This window comes from Bombina bombina, chromosome 1 (assembly GCF_027579735.1).
Source record: "Bombina bombina isolate aBomBom1 chromosome 1, aBomBom1.pri, whole genome shotgun sequence".
Classification (NCBI taxonomy): domain Eukaryota; kingdom Metazoa; phylum Chordata; class Amphibia; order Anura; family Bombinatoridae; genus Bombina; species Bombina bombina.
The window spans coordinates 448217094-448233819 of NC_069499.1; the positions used below are offsets into that span (position 1 = coordinate 448217094).

The 16726-nt window shown below is 39.8% G+C and overlaps 1 protein-coding gene across 1 annotated transcript in view; it reads right to left on the reverse strand.

Annotated features, from left to right (window-relative positions):
* The window catches only part of TLK1 (tousled like kinase 1), a 725439-nt gene that overhangs the window by 213072 nt on the left and 495641 nt on the right, over window positions 1–16726 (reverse strand). Inside the window, 1 exon segment of the mRNA XM_053698426.1 lies at window positions 5795–5887. Coding sequence (XP_053554401.1) covers window positions 5795–5887 — 93 coding nt within the window.

A 16726-nucleotide genomic window follows, 5' to 3' on the forward strand; every position in this document is an offset into this window, starting at 1 on the left:
AGACAGGTGGCAAGAGTGAGACTCTGCCCAGCGAATTATCTTCGATACTTCCATCATTGCTAGGGAGCTTCTTGTCCCTCCCTGATGGTTGATATAAGCTACAGTCGTGATGTTGTCCGACTGGAACCTGATGAACCCCCGAGTTGCTAACTGGGGCCAAGCCAGAAGAGCATTGAGGACTGCTCTCAATTCCAGAATGTTTATTGGAAGAAGACTCTCCTCCTGATTCCATAGTCCCTGAGCCTTCAGAGAATTCCAGACAGCGCCCCAACCTAGTAGGCTGGCGTCTGTTGTTACAATTGACCAGTCTGGCCTGCTGAATGGCATTCCCCTGGACAGATGTGGCCGATAAAGCCACCATAGAAGAGAATTTCTGGTCTCTTGAATGGAATGAAGGACACGGCATGCATTTTGAAGTTTTGTTAACCTGTCCTCTGTCAGGTAAATCTTCATTTCTACAGAATCTATCAGAGTCCCCAGGAAGGGAACTCTTGTGAGTGGAAAGAGAGAACTTTTCTCTTCGTTCACTTTCCATCCATGCGACCTTAGAAATGCCAGTACTATCTCTGTATGAGATTTGGCAGTTTGAAAGCTTGAAGCTTGTATCAGTATGTCGTCTAAGTACGGAGCTACTGAAATTCCTCGCGGTCTTAGTACCGCCAGAAGAGTGCCCAGAACCTTTGTGAAGATTCTTGGAGCCGTAGCCAGTCCGAATGGAAGAGCTACAAACTGGTAATGCCTGTCTAAAAAGGCAAACCTTAGATACCGGTAATGACTTCTGTGAATCGGTATGTGAAGGTAAGCATCCTTTAAATCCACTGTGGTCAAGTACTGACCCTCTTGGATCATGGGCAAAATTGTTCGAATAGTTTCCATCTTGAACGATGGAACTCTTAGGAATTTGTTTAGGATCTTTAAATCCAAGATTGGCCTGAAGGTTCCCTCTTTTTGGGAACTACAAACAGATTTGAGTAAAACCCTTGTCCTTGTTCCAACCGCGGAACTGGATGGATCACTCCCATTAATAAAAGATCTTGTACGCAGCGTAGAAACGCTTCCTTCTTTGTTAGGTTTGTTGACAACCTTGACAGATGAAATCTCCCTCTTGGGGGAGAGGATTTGAAGTCCAGAAGGTATCCCTGAGATATGATCTCTAACGCCCAGGGATCCTGAACATCTCTTGCCCAAGCCTGGGCGAAGAGGGAAAGTCTGCCCCCCACTAGATCCGGTCCCGGATCGGGGGCCCTCAATTCATGCTGTCTTAGGGGCAGCAGCAGGTTTTCTGGCCTGTTTGCCCCTGTTCCAGGACTGGTTAGGTTTCCAGCCTTGTCTGTAGCGAGCAACAGCTCCTTCCTGTTTTGGTGCAGAGGAAGTTGATGCTGCTCCTGCTTTGAAATTACGAAAGGAACGAAAATTGGACTGTCTAGCCTTGGCTTTGGCCTTGTCCTGAGGCAGGGCATGACCTTTACCTCCTGTAATGTCATAAATAATCTCTTTCAAGCCGGGCCCGAATAAGGTCTGCCCTTTGAAAGGAATATTAAGCAATTTAGATTTAGACGTAACATCAGCTGACCAGGATTTTAGCCACAGAGCTCTGCGTGCCTGAATGGCGAATCCTGAATTTTTAGCCGCAAGTTTAGTTAAATGTACTACGGCATCTGAAATAAATGAATTAGCTAACTTAAGGAATTTAAGTTTGTGTGTGATGTCATCTAGTGTGGATGATTGAAGTGTCTCTTCCAGAGACTCAAACCAAAATGCTGCTGCAGCCGTGACAGGCGCAATACATGCAAGAGGTTGCAATATAAACCCTTGTTGAACAAACATTTTCTTAAGGTAACCCTCTAATTTTTTATCCATTGGATCTGAAAAAGCACAGCTATCCTCCACTGGGATAGTGGTACGCTTAGCTAAAGTAGAAACTGCTCCCTCCACCTTAGGGACCATTTGCCATAAGTCCCGTGTGGCGGCGTCTATTGGAAACATTTTTCTGAATATAGGAGGGGGTGAGAAAGGCACACCGGGTCTATCCCACTCCTTAGTAACAATGTCAGTAAGTCTCTTAGGTATAGGAAAAACGTCAGTACTCGTCGGTACCGCAAAATATTTATCCAACCTACACATTTTTTCTGGGATTGCAACTGTGTTACAATCATTCAGAGCCGCTAATACCTCCCCTAGTAACACACGGAGGTTCTCAAGCTTAAATTTAAAATGTCTGAGTCCAGTTTATTTGGATCAGAACCGTCACCCACAGAATGAAGCTCTCCGTCTTCACGTTCTGCAAACTGTGACGCAGTATCAGACATGGCCCTTGCATTATCAGCGCACTCTGTTCTCATCCCAGAGTGATCACGTTTACCTCTTAGTTCTGGTAGTTTAGCCAAAACTTCAGTCATAACAGTAGCCATATCTTGTAATGTGATTTGTAATGGCCGCCCAGATGCACTCGGCGCTACAATATCACGCACCTCCTGAGCGGGAGATGCAGGTACTGACACGTGAGGCGAGTTAGTCGGCATAACTCTCCCCTCGTTGTTTGGTGAAATATGTTCAATTTGTACAGATTGACTATTTTTTAAAGTAGCATCAATACATTTAGTACATAAATTTCTATTGGGCTCCACTTTGGCATTAACACATATAGCACAGAGATATTCCTCTGAATCAGACATGTTTAACACACTAGCAAATAAACAGCAACTTGGAAATACTTTTCAAAGTAATTTACAAATAATATGAAAACGAACTGTGCCTTTAAGAAGCACAGAAAATATTATAACAGATAAAATAATTAAGTTATAGCATCAATCTTTGTCAGAATATACAGTTTTAGCAAAGGATTGTTCCCCTCAGCAAATGATAACTAACCCAGGCAGCAGAAAAAAATACACAAATAAACGTTTTTTATATCACAGTCAATACAATCAGCACAGCTCTGCTGTGAATGATTACTTCCCTCAAAAAAGACTCTTGAGATCCCTGAACTCTGTAGAGATGAACCGGATCATGCAGGAAGAAAATGAACCTCTGACTGAGTTTTTCTGATGCATAGTGAAAGCACCAAAATGGCCCCTCCCCCACACACATAACAGTGAGAGGGATCAGTGAACTGCTCTAATTTAAATCAAAACTATTGCCAAGTGGAAAAAAAGTGCCCAAAACATTTTTTCACCCAGTACCTCAGAGAAAAAAACGTTTTTACATGCCAGCAAAAAAACGTTTTACCTCAATAATTAATTGTCATTTAAAACCTATTGCAAGTCCCTGCAAAATAGGTTAAGTCTATGTATACAGTTTAAAAGCCAGAGAAGTACCATTTCCCAGAAAACTGAAGTGTAAAATATACATACATGACAGCCTGATATCAGCTACATCTACTGCATTCAAGGCTGAGTTTACATTATAACGGTATGGCAGGATTTTCTCATCAATTCCATGTCAGAAAATAATAAACTGCTACATACCTCTTTGCAGATTAATCTGCCTGCTGTCCCCTGATCTGAAGTTTACCTCTCCTCAGATGGCCGAGAAACAGCAATATGATCTTAACTACTCCGGCTAAAATCATAGAAAAACTCAGGTAGATTCTTCTTCAAATTCTACCAGAGAAGGAATAACACACTCCGGTGCTATTATAAAATAACAAACTTTTGATTGAAGATATAAAAACTAAATATATCACCATAGTCCTCTCACACATCCTATCTAGTCGTTGGGTGCAAGAGAATGACTGGAGGTGACGTAGAGGGGAGGAGCTATATAGCAACTCTGCTGGGTGAATCCTCTTGCACTTCCTGTAGGGGAGCAGTTAATATCCCACAAGTAATGATGACCCGTGGACTGATCACACTTAACAGAAGAAATCTTGATTGTAGATCAGACACCAAAACTTCACCTCCTCCTTGCACCGCAGGCAAAGAGAATGACTGGAGGTTATGGGTAAGGGAAGTGACATATATAGCAGCTTTATAGCAACTTTTTTTTATGCAAGCTTATTGTCAAAACCGTCAAAGACCGATTTCTTCCCACTTGAAAAAAACAGGATTCTTCAACAAAAAAATTTTTTTCCACCCTATTCTACTCTAACCCCTCACTGTCTTCCATCAGAAAGTGTAGGATGTACATACCGCTACTTGTAAACTACAGTGGTGTCTTGGGCATCACCTATGACAAGAGTGATAGGAAGGACTAATTTTGAGATGGCATGTGTAGAAGTTCTGGGAACCATGAATTTCACATACAGTAGAAAACTGTATACAGCAGTGTTTGCAATGCACATATTGTTGAAAACACTGCTGTAATATAGTGTACATGCTCCTGAGCCTACTTGGCTATGATCTTCAACAAATGATACAAATAGAACAAAGTTAAAGGGCAATAAAACACCAAATACATTTTATAAGCATGGTATTGAGGTTATTCCCAGCCTCCCTTTACTTATGGGTTGCCCCCATGTTGAATTCTATCTTTCACTGCTTTCCAGTGCTCATGTGTTGGACCATGTTGTGTAGTAACTCTCCTTCAGATACCTGCAGTGTAACCTAGGTTCCGAAATGGTAGGACCCATAATTATAGGGGTATGCATGAAATGTATTTAGCATATCATATGTTGAAGCAAAAGCTGTATGTACTGGTAAAACTTAACTTTTGATTAAGCTGCAATAGAGATCACATGGTTTTTTAAATGCGTGATTATCCAATTAACCCCAAGTTTAAAATGTTTACTAAAGGAGCAATTACTTTTGAGGGAAACAAAATCATTAAAACAGAACTGCAAAATGAAAATGAAATAGTTACACAAAGGGGGGTTGTATACAGCCTCTACCAAACCGAAGTGGCATAAGGCTATTTTATTAAATCACAAAAGAAGCATGAGAGATAATCAAAATGTTTAGTTAAGTGACACTAGAATATCTGCAAATTGAGGGTTTGCAAAAGCACATTTTAAATGTCAATGTATTTGGTTCCCTTATCCAAAGCAGGGCATATTACAATCTCTGATCAAATTAAAGGGACATTGTTCTAAAAAAAATCCCCACATGAATGACCAGCATCCAGCCTGAAAAAAAGTAAAAGCTGTTTAAATTTAAAGGGATATGAAACCCAATTTGTTTCTTTCAAGTGAATGAAGACACATTGATAATGGGGGTAAATTAGAAAGCAGCTTAAAATTGCATGCTCTATCTGAATCATGAAAGAAACAATTTGGGTTTCCTATCCCCTTAAGTTGAAATGAAAAAGTGAGGTATTGGTTTTGCCCTGCACACCTCTGCAAATGTGGGAAGTCAAATTGTATTAATTAAAGACAGAAACACAAGTTGCTGTTTTTTTTGGGGTGGGGCAGACAAACATTTTGAAATGCCCTTTTTTAGAAGAAAGAAAAAAAAGCTGATTACAATGTCCCTTTAATTTGGAACAGCACAACAGAAGAAAAAAAAAAGCCACTCTACATTCAGAAGATTTGTAGCATTCACTCTCATTTTCCATGTATTTGTCTTTGCAGAAGCTAACTATAGCAGACTCACTGTGTGTTTATTTAAAGAATGGATATTTATAAAATTTATAGGATGAGAAGACTGGCTATGCACAGTGCTATAGAAAAGTAACTATTACCGTTTAGCAGGGTTTTGATGCTAAAAATATTGCAGAATATGAAAATGTAAAATTGCAGGTTAGAAATTTCTATCAAACAATTGAATTTGAATTTTGTTTTAATTAGCACTATTTTCTCTAAAAGTCTATGCTCACATTATGCATGCAAGGATATATACTGTGGTTGTTTTTAACTTACCCTGAGTAAATCATCTATTCTGCCTTCTTTTTTTTCCAGGTCCTGGTTTTTATTACTTTCTAGGGCAGCAAGTTTCTGTACTGTAAGATCCGTCTAGAAGAAAAACAATTTTACTGCACAGACACCAACTTTATTAAATCTTCAGTCCCTGAGGCACCTGCAATGGATTGCTTTTTACTACAATGTATCTGGACCCTTCCAATTCTATATGCTCTCTGGAATGGTGACCAGCAATAGAATATCTAATACAGCTTGGATCAGCAATCTATTTTTTAAAGCCCTTTAACTTATTGAACAACAACATTTTTAAAAATTGCATTAAACCCCTTTTTATTTTTTAAATATAAAATGATCTATACAAACCTATACAATATCTTCACACCCTACAGGAAAGAACTACAAAACAGCTAGGTTTTGATTGCAATCCAAATAGATCCTTCTAAGCCATCTTGATAAAGCGACAGTAAAGTCAAAAATACATTTTATGATTCAGTTAGAGCATGCCATTTTAATTTACTTCTATTATCACATTTTCTAACTTGCTTTTTTCTCTTTGTATCTTTTGTTAAAAATACCACCAAGGAAGGCTCAAAAGCAGCAACAAACTGGGAGCTAGCAGCTAATTGGTGGCTGAACATAAATGCCTTTTGTTATTAGCTCACCTGATTTGTTCAGCTAGCTCCCATTAGGGCATTGCTGCTCCTTCAACAAAGAGAATAATGGCTGTGACATACTGCAAACAATGCAGTGAGAGGCGAAGCAGCCTAACACAGCAGTGTGCTCAGAGATGAAAAGGCAGGACATACTGAGCGCGCAGAGCTGCATCTACACGCTGCGCGTCCCTCCACTTGCAGTGTGTCACAGCCTTAAAGAGACACTGAACGCAAATTTTTTCTTTCATGATTCAGATAGAACATGAAATTTTAAGCAACTTTCTAATTTACTCCTATTATCAAATTTTCTTCACTCTTGGTATCTTTATTTGAAATGCAAGAATGTAAGTTTAGATGCCGGCCCATTTTTGGTGAACAACCTGGGTTGTCCTTGCTGATCGGTGGATAAATTCATCCACCAATAAAAAAAAGTGCTGTCCAGAGTACTGAACCACAAAAAAAAAAACCTTAGAAGCCTTCTTTTTCAAATAAAGAGCAACAGAACGAAGAAAAAATGATAATATGAGTAAATGAGAAAGTTGCTTAAAATTACCTGCTCTATCTGAATCGTGAAAGAAAAAAATTGGGTTCAGTGTCCCTTTAAAGCAAACTTAATAGAAGTAAATTGGAAATTTAACCACCAAATTTAAAGGGACACTGAACCCAATTTATTTCTTTCATGATTCAGATAGAACATGAAATTTTAAGCAGCTTTCTAATTTACTCCTATTATCAAATTTTCTTCGTTCTCTTGGTATCTTTCTTTGAAAAGCAAGAAAGTTTAGATGCCGGACCATTTTTGAACAACCTGGGTTGTTCTTGCCGATTGGTGGATTCATTTAACCGACCAATAAACAAGTGCTATCCAGGGTCTGAACTAAAAAATGGTTTATTTTCAAATAAAGATAGCAAAAGAACAAATAACAATTGATAATAGGAGTAAATGAGAAAATTGCTTAAAATTGCATGCTCTATCTGAATCACAAAAGAATTTTTTTTGGGGTTCAATGTCCCTTTAACCCCTTAAGGACAAGGCCATTTTTCATTTCTTTCCCTTAAGGACCAGGGATATTTTTACATTTCTGCAGTGTTTGTGTTTAGCTGTAATTTTCCTCTTACTCATTTACTGTACCCACACATATTATATACCGTTTTCTCGCCACTAAATGGACTTTCTAAAGATACCATTATTTTCATCATATCTTATAATTTACTATTAAAAATATTATAAAATATGAGGAAAAAAAATGGAAAAAAAAAAAAAAAACACACTTTTTCTAACTTTGACCCCCAAAATCTGTTACACATCTACAACCACCAAAAACACCCCATGCAAATAGTTTCTAAATTTTGTCCTGAGTTTAGAAATACCCAATGTTAACATGTTCTTTGCTTTTTTGCAAGTTATAGGGCAATAAATACAAGTAGCACTTTGCTATTTCAAAACCACTTTTTTTTCAAAATGAGAGCTAGTTACATTGGAACCTTGATATCTGTCAGGAATACCTGAATATCCCTTGACATTTGACACTTGACAATTTTGGTATATTTCATGCCACCATTTCACCGCCAAATGCGATCAAATAAAAAAAGTTGTTCACTTTTTCACAAATTTTTTCACAAACTTTAGGTTTCTCACAGAAATTATTTACAAACAACTTATGCAATTATGGCATAAATGGTTGTAAATGCTTCTCTGGGATCCTCTTTGTTCAGAAATAGCAGACTTACATGGCTTTGGCGTTGCTTTGTAATTAGAAGGCTGCTAAATGTATTGATCTAGGCCCATTGTGGTATATTTAATGCCACCATTTCACCGTCAAATGCTTTCAAATTTAAGAAAGAATTTTTTTATTTTTATTTTCGCAATTTTAGGTTTCTCACTGAAATTATTTACAAACAGCTTGTGCAATTATGGCACAACTGGTTGTAAATGCTTCTCTGGGATCCCCTTTGTTCAGAAATAGCAGACATATACGGCTTTGGCGATACTTTTTGGTAATTAGAAGGCTGCACATCACACGTGTATTATGTCTAGCAGTGAAGGGGTTAATTAGGGATCTTGTAGGGAGCTTGCAGGGTTAAATTTAGCTTTAGTGTAGAGATCAGCCTCCCACCTGACACATCAGACCCCCTGATCCCTCCCAAACAGCTCTCTTTCCTCCCCCACCCCACAATTGTCCCCGCCATCTTAAGTACTGGCAGAAAGTCTGCCAGTACTAAAATAAAAAGTATCTTTTTTTTTATTATTTCTTTAGCATATTTACATATGCTGCTGTGTAGGATCCCCCTTAGCCCCAAACCTCCCTGATCCCCCCCCAAAAAAATAACAGCTCTCTAACCCTCCCCCTCTACATTATTGGGAGCCATCTTGGGTACTGGCAGCTGTCTGCCAGTGCCCAGTTTACAAAAAAAATAAATAAATATATTTTTTATTCCCCCCCCCCCCCCCCACACTTTTCTGTACTGTAGCTCCCCGCCCCCAAAGACTAAACCCCCACCCAGATCACTTCGATTATTTATAATAAAAATTTTATTCCCCCTCTCTCCCTCTAAATGTAAACAAACTGTTCCATAGTGTAATGGTTCCCACCCGCTCCCTCCCCGTGCACGCGCCTGCTAGCCGCGTCCGTGCGCGCCCCTCAGCAAGCCATCGATGGCCGCCCACCCGCCTCCGACCCACCGATTGCGGCCATCGATGTCCGGTGCAGAGAGGCTCTCTCTGCATCGGATGGGGAAAAATGTTATTGCAGTGATGCTTCAATATCGAGGCATCACTGCAATAACCGGAAAGCGGCTGGAAGCGATCAAGATCGCTTCCAGCCGCTTTCAACCCCAACGTCGTACAGGGTACGTCGTCGCTGGTCTTTAAAGACCAGTTTGTGCAAGACGTACCCTGTACGACGTATGTCGTTAAGTAATTTCTATATCTTGGCCCATACCCTGGGTAATACTTACCAGTGAGACCCCCTCTCCAGAGGGGCATGGACAGAATTACCCACTCCTCATTTACCATAAAAGCTTGTAGTAGGACACCACCCCTTCCTTCCTCCTAGAAATGTCCAGCCAATAACAGGTGAACCAAGAAAGGGAGGGAGCCTGGTAAGTATTTCCCTGGGTATGGGCCAAGATATAGAAATTACTTATATTTGGTTGTTAAATTTCCAATTATCTTGGCCCCCTAGTAATACTTACCAGTGAGAGAATACAAAGCAGATATAAGAAAGGGTGGGAAATAACAAAAGGAAATACTGCAAAATACTTCAAATGTTTATTCAATTACAACAGAAGATAATATTTTATGGCCAAATTTGGCAGCAGCAGACTAACGAACATCTAACTTATAATGAGAGATGAAAGTGTTATAAGATTTCCAAACTGCGGCTTGACAGATTTCCTCAGGAAAAGCATCAGCTTGAAGTGCCCAAGAGGTTTATACAGCCCTAGTGGAATGAGCCTTAAGCCCTTTAGGTACCTGTTCCCATTTTTGTTTATAGGCTCTGGTAATAGCCTGTACAATCCAGCAAGAAATTGTTGATCTGGATGGAGCTTGACCCTAACGAGGGCCTTTGGGAACAACAAATAATCGTTCTGTCTTACGAATATCTTGAGTCCTTTTGACAAATATGGAGACATCGGACCACATCTAAACCACATCATGGTTTGGTTTGAGAGTAACTATTTCGATACCACTTTAGGAAGGAATTCAGGAATAGTACGGAGAACCACTTTGTCCTGATTAGAAACAATGTTTCTTTTACTGACAGAGCTTGGAGTTCTGACACTCTCCGAGCCGATGTAATAGCCACCAGAAAAATGGTTTTCAGGGTGAGAAACCATATAGAAACTTCACGTAAAAGGTTCAAATGGAGCTTCCAGAAGAGTCCGAAATCAAAGACAGGTCCCAGGATGGAATTAGTTTTTTTTAACAGATGGACGGATATGTGCCAAAGATTGAAAACATTGGATTATTAAAAGGTACATGAAACCCAAAATTTTTCTGTCATGATTCAGATAGAGAATACAATTTTAAACAACTTTCTAATTTACTTCTATTATCTAAACTGTTCCATTCTCTTTGTATAATTTGTTGAAGGAGCAGCAATGCACTACTAGTTTCTAACTGAACACATGGGTGAGTCAATCACATTCAATATATATATATATGCAGCCACCAATCAACAGCTAGAACCTAGTTTCTCTGCTGCTCATGAACTTGCCTAGATAAACCTGTCAGCAAATGATAACAAGCAAAAGAAGCAAATTAAATAACAGAAGTAAATTGGAAAATTGTTTAAAATTGTATTCTCTATCTGAATCATAAAAGAAAATGTTTGGGTTTCATGTCCCTTGAACGGATCCTGAGCCCACCTTATCCCAGATATGGCAGAAATTTTAACTTTAAAGGTTCTACCACTAAGACCCTGAAGAAAACCATCATGTAAAAAAAATAAGTAGCTTAAATACTTTGATAGTTGCAGTGGAACTATGGTGTGTAATCATCCATGATGAGAAAATGTCCCATATGCGATAATATGCCTTAGAAGTAATTCCCTTTCGGCCTTGTAGAAGTGTCTTAATAACGGGCGCTGAAACATTAATTTGTTGCAGTCTGGAGATCACAGCAACCAGGCCACTAGCTTTAATTGTGGTGGATCTGGATGAATTACAGGTTCCTGGTTCAGCATGTCCTAAGAGACTGGAAGATGCCATGGAGGTTGAATCTCCAGTTTGTGTTCCAGAGGAAACCAAGGTCTGTGAGGCCAGAAGGGAGGGAAGGATGACAGTGAAAGTTGCTGTCTCCAGAAGAATCCTCTTCAATAGTCTCGGAATGAGAGGGATTGGAGAAAACATATGAGATGGTACGACCATTTGTAAAGAAAGGCATCTACTCCCATGGAAAGAGGTGTTTGGTAACGACTGAAAAACCTTGGAACTTGATGATTCAAGGCAGAGGCCATGAGATCTTTTTCCTGAAGTCCCTAGAAACTGAATATCTGTTTAGTTGCCATTCGGTTGGGTGAATTTGACTACTGCTCAAGTAATCTGCCTTAATATTCTCTGATCCTGGAACATGGATCGCAGAGAGGAACTGAATGTGGTGTTGAGCCCACTTGAAGATTGGAGACACCTCCCTTAAGGCACCTAAACTCCTAGTTACTCCTTGAAATTGTAGGCATGCTGCAGTTGTCCTGTGAGGATTTCACTGCCTTAATCAGTAGTTGCTGAAAAGCATGAAGAGCCAAGAAGACTGCCCTGATCTCCAGGATGTTTGATGGAAGAGACTGCAATTGTTTCTCCCATGTTCCTTGAGCGAATCTGCCTTGGCAATGTGCTCCCCATCCAGTCTTGCTGGCATCCGTCTGTACAAGGATCCAGTCCGGCTCTTGAAAAGGAAGTCCCTTTAATAGGTTCTTGATCTTTAACCACTAAAGGATGGATGAAATGGACGCATTCTCCACCTTGCCCATCTCACCATGTGAATTACTGAGGACATAAGCCCCAGAAGTTTCATCCACTAACTAGCTGTGAGATATTTGACATTATGAAAGAGCTGAAAAATATTTCAAAAGAAATTTGATGCGAGCATCTGGAAGAGAAACAACCTCCTTTTGAGTGTTGAACTGTGCTCCTAGGAACATTAGTTCCTGACAGGGTTGAAGCTGGCTCTTCTGGAAATTTATGTTCCAGCCGTGATCTTGAAGATACTTCAGTAGGATGGCTCTGTGAGCATAGGCCTGTTGAGGTAAATTTGCTAAGAGAAGAATATCGTCTAGATAATGGATGGCGAATAATCCTCTGACTCAAAGTTTTGCTATGAGAGGCACCAAAACCTTTATAAAGACCCTTGGAGCAGTAGAGATTCCAAAGAGAAGAGCTGAAAATTGAAAATGGAGATCTCCAACCGTTAAAAAAAGGAACTTTCTGTGCACTTCTGCAATAGGATATAGAAGTATGCAATCTTGAGGTCTACGGAAAGCAAATAGGTTCTTGGAGGGATGAGATTGATTACCGAAAGATCGGACTCCATCTTGAAGCTTTGAACTTTTAGAAAAGTATTGAGAACACGAAAATCCAGAACAGGCCTCCAGGAACCGTCCTTTTTTACCAGAAAGAGTTGAATAAAAACCTTTGTCTTGAGCTTGAATTGGTACCTGTTGGGATAACACCGTCGTACATAAGTTTGCTGATAAACTTGTGAATTACCTTCTGGGGAGTGGAGATTTTACCAAGCATGGCAGAGCTGGTTTCTTTTTGAACTCCAGATGATACCCTAATAGAAGAATTTCCAAAACCCATCAGTCTGATATAGAGGATTCCCAGACCTCTATGAAATAGTGTAGCCTTCCTTCTAGTGGCCAGGTCTGGGAAGACACACCGTTATTGTTTTCTAGACTGAAAGGAAGGAAATGACTAACCACGGTCCACAGCCTCTAAACTGAAAGTTGGATCTTCCTTCTTGAGGTTGAAAAAATTATCTTCGAGAGATACTTTTAAAATTTTGATACTGACCACGTTGCCTATGGGCAAACGAAAACCCTCTACAGCCTCTGGTAACCTATGGGAAAAAATGACTTGCCTGCTGTTCTTTTAGATATCAGTACTCCTAATTGCTTGCAAAACATATCCCCTTCCAAGGGAAGACTCAGCAAATTCATCTTGGAACCTGGGTCTGCCTCCCAAAGTCGTAGCCATAGGGCCCTTCTTACAAGATTTGTAGTAGCCATGGATTTAGTATTTAGTTCCAAAATATTGGCAGAAGCTGATAAGCGGAAGGAAGTAACTATTTTTAAATCTGAAAGAAAAGAGGTTACATTTTCTTGTAAAGCATGAGACAAGTTAGAAGACCACACCTCAGAAGCTTTAAGGGTAGAAAAAAGAGCATGCAGAGGATGAAAGAAGGCCCCTTGTTGAAGCTAAATTCTCTTTAAATTGTGCTACATTTTTTTTTTTCATCTATGGCATCTTTAAATGATCCTGCATCATCCACAGGAAAAATAATCTTTTTTGAGAGTCTAGCGATTGCAGCATCAATTTTAGGAGGGGAAACAAATTGGGTATGCAAATTCTTTTCCAATGGAAAATTCTTATATATTTTATCAGGAACAGCAGACTGTTTATCTGGCTTTGAAAAGATGTTCAAATAGACTTCAGGTTATCAGAAACAGAAAATGACTGATCTGGGGTTGAATCTGTATTAAACCAATCAGATAGTACCTGAGACTGTTCATCTTCAATGCCCAGGGAACTCTTAATCCCTTTAATAAACTCAGAAATATTTGCAGTGTCAAACACCATAGGAAGGTCAAATTCTAAATCTTCACCATAAGAGGCACAATCAGCATTTAGCAAATTATTCACAGAACCCTCAGGTGATTCAGAAAAGCTTCCACCATAAATCTGCCCAATACACTTTACAAAGTTTCTTGTCTTGCAAGCAAGGATTATCACAAAGGGAACAGGTGGGCATAGGCTGGGCTGTATCACTAAGAATAAAGCATAACCAGTCGTAAATAAATATTATGTACATGAGGCATTCAAGATACACATAGAAAAAAATGTATACCTTATAGTTGCCCCCGATTCCTCCTGGGCTGCAACGGTTTGAGGCTGGAGCTGAGACCGATCATTCTCATCCTCCATGTTAATGCTGAACACACAACAAAATATATTAAGCTCCAGAAGCTTATAAAACAAATGTATCCCCTTTTTCTTATAAATTATTTGTGTGCCAAAAACAAGTGCTATAGCACTTACCGGAATGAAAATTCCACGATGCCGGTTCACAAACTTGAAAGAAAGTATCGGTACTTTCATGGGGAAGGAGAAACGCTCTCTGTTAAAGGCTGTGCCAAGGCTTTGAAGGATTCACGCACGTTATCATGACAGCTCTTAGACGTGGCCCCAGCGACATCCCTTACCAATGACATCACAGTAACAGGGCGGCCATCACAAGGAAACCGCAAGGACCGGTATTCCCGCCGCCTATCGCCATATCAGTGACCGCAATCACAGAAGTCATGGCGCCGGACAGCTGGAAGGATCATCAGCTCAAATATGCAGCTAAGCTATATGCACAAAGGGAAAAAATCTTGCCGCCCAGAAGGTAGAAACGGAGAGGGACTCCTAGCCCTTTCCACCTAGCAGGCTGGACAGAACTAGGAGGAGGAAGGGGTGGTGTCCTACTACAAGCTTTCATGGTAAATCAGGGGAGTGGATAATTCTGTCCACGCTCCTCTGGAGAGGGGGTCTCACTGTTAAGTATTACCAGGGGAAGCAAGATAGTGGTTTAAAAATCTATGCTGTATCTGAATCATGAAAGAAAAAAAACAATTTATACTTGCCTGAAAAATTAATTTATTTCATGGTGGCGAGAGTCCACAATCTGTTGCATATGAGAATTACCTTCCCTGCAACTATGAGGAGACAAAGATTCCCAAGAGCTCTATACAATCCTTCCGACCTCTATCATAGTAAGTCTGACGTATATCCAAGCAAATACAGGTAGGAAAAGAAAATGATATATATATATATATATATATATATATATATATATATATATATATATATATATATATATATATATATATATATATATATATATATATATATATATATCTCTATAAATGAATCGGGGGGTGCCATAAAAGTAAAAACCATCACAAAAAAATATTACTGGGTGGGGTCTCGTGGACTCTTACCACTATAAAAAAAAATAATTTGCCAGGTAAGCATAAATTATGTTTTCTTCATTAAGGTAGTAAAAGCCCACAATCCATTACTCCTTGGAACCAGTTCCAAAGCTGTGGAGAGTCCGCGAGTAATGGGGGAAAAAAAAAAAAAAAAACCAGAATTTATGTTTACCTGATAAATTACTTTCTCCAACGGTGTGTCCGGTCCACGGCGTCATCCTTACTTGTGGGATATTCTCTTCCCCAACAGGAAATGGCAAAGAGCCCAGCAAAGCTGGTCACATGATCCCTCCTAGGCTCCGCCTACCCCAGTCATTCGACCGACGTTAAGGAGGAATATTTGCATAGGAGAAACCATATGGTACCGTGGTGACTGTAGTTAAAGAAAAAAATTATCAGACCTGATTAAAAAAACCAGGGCGGGCCGTGGACCGGACACACCGTTGGAGAAAGTAATTTATCAGGTAAACATAATTTCTTTTTTCTCCAACATTGGTGTGTCCGGTCCACGGCGTCATCCTTACTTGTGGGAACCAATACCAAAGCTTTAGGACACGGATGAAGGGAGGGAGCAAATCAGGTCACCTAAATGGAAGGCACCACGGCTTGCAAAACCTTTCTCCCAAAAATAGCCTCAGAAGAAGCAAAAGTATCAAACTTGTAAAATTTGGTAAAAGTGTGCAGTGAAGACCAAGTCGCTGCCCTACATATCTGATCAACAGAAGCCTCGTTCTTGAAGGCCCATGTGGAAGCCACAGCCCTAGTGGAATGAGCTGTGATTCTTTCGGGAGGCTGCCGTCCGGCAGTCTCGTAAGCCAATCTGATGATGCTTTTAATCCAAAAAGAGAGAGAGGTAGAAGTTGCTTTTTGACCTCTCCTTTTACCGGAATAAACAACAAACAAGGAAGATGTTTGTCTAAAATCCTTTGTAGCATCTAAATAGAATTTTAGAGCGCGAACAACATCCAAATTGTGCAACAAACGTTCCTTCTTTGAAACTGGTTTCGGACACAGAGAAGGTACGATAATCTCCTGGTTAATGTTTTTGTTAGAAACAACTTTTGGAAGAAAACCAGGTTTAGTACGTAAAACCACCTTATCTGCATGGAACACCAGATAAGGAGGAGAACACTGCAGAGCAGATAATTCTGAAACTCTTCTAGCAGAAGAAATTGCAACTAAAAACAAAACTTTCCAAGATAATAACTTAATATCAACGGAATGCAAGGGTTCAAACGGAACCCCCTGAAGAACTGAAAGAACTAAATTGAGACTCCAAGGAGGAGTCAAAGGTTTGTAAACAGGCTTAATTCTAACCAGAGCCTGAACAAAGGCTTGAACATCTGGCACAGCGGCCAGCTTTTTGTGAAGTAACACAGACAAGGCAGAAATCTGTCCCTTCAGGGAACTTGCAGATAATCCTTTTTCCAATCCTTCTTGAAGGAAGGATAGAATCCTAGGAATCTTAACCTTGTCCCAAGGGAATCCTTTAGATTCACACCAACAGATATATTTTTTCCAAATTTTGTGGTAAATCTTTCTAGTTACAGGCTTTCTGGCCTGAACAAGAGTATCGATAACAGAAT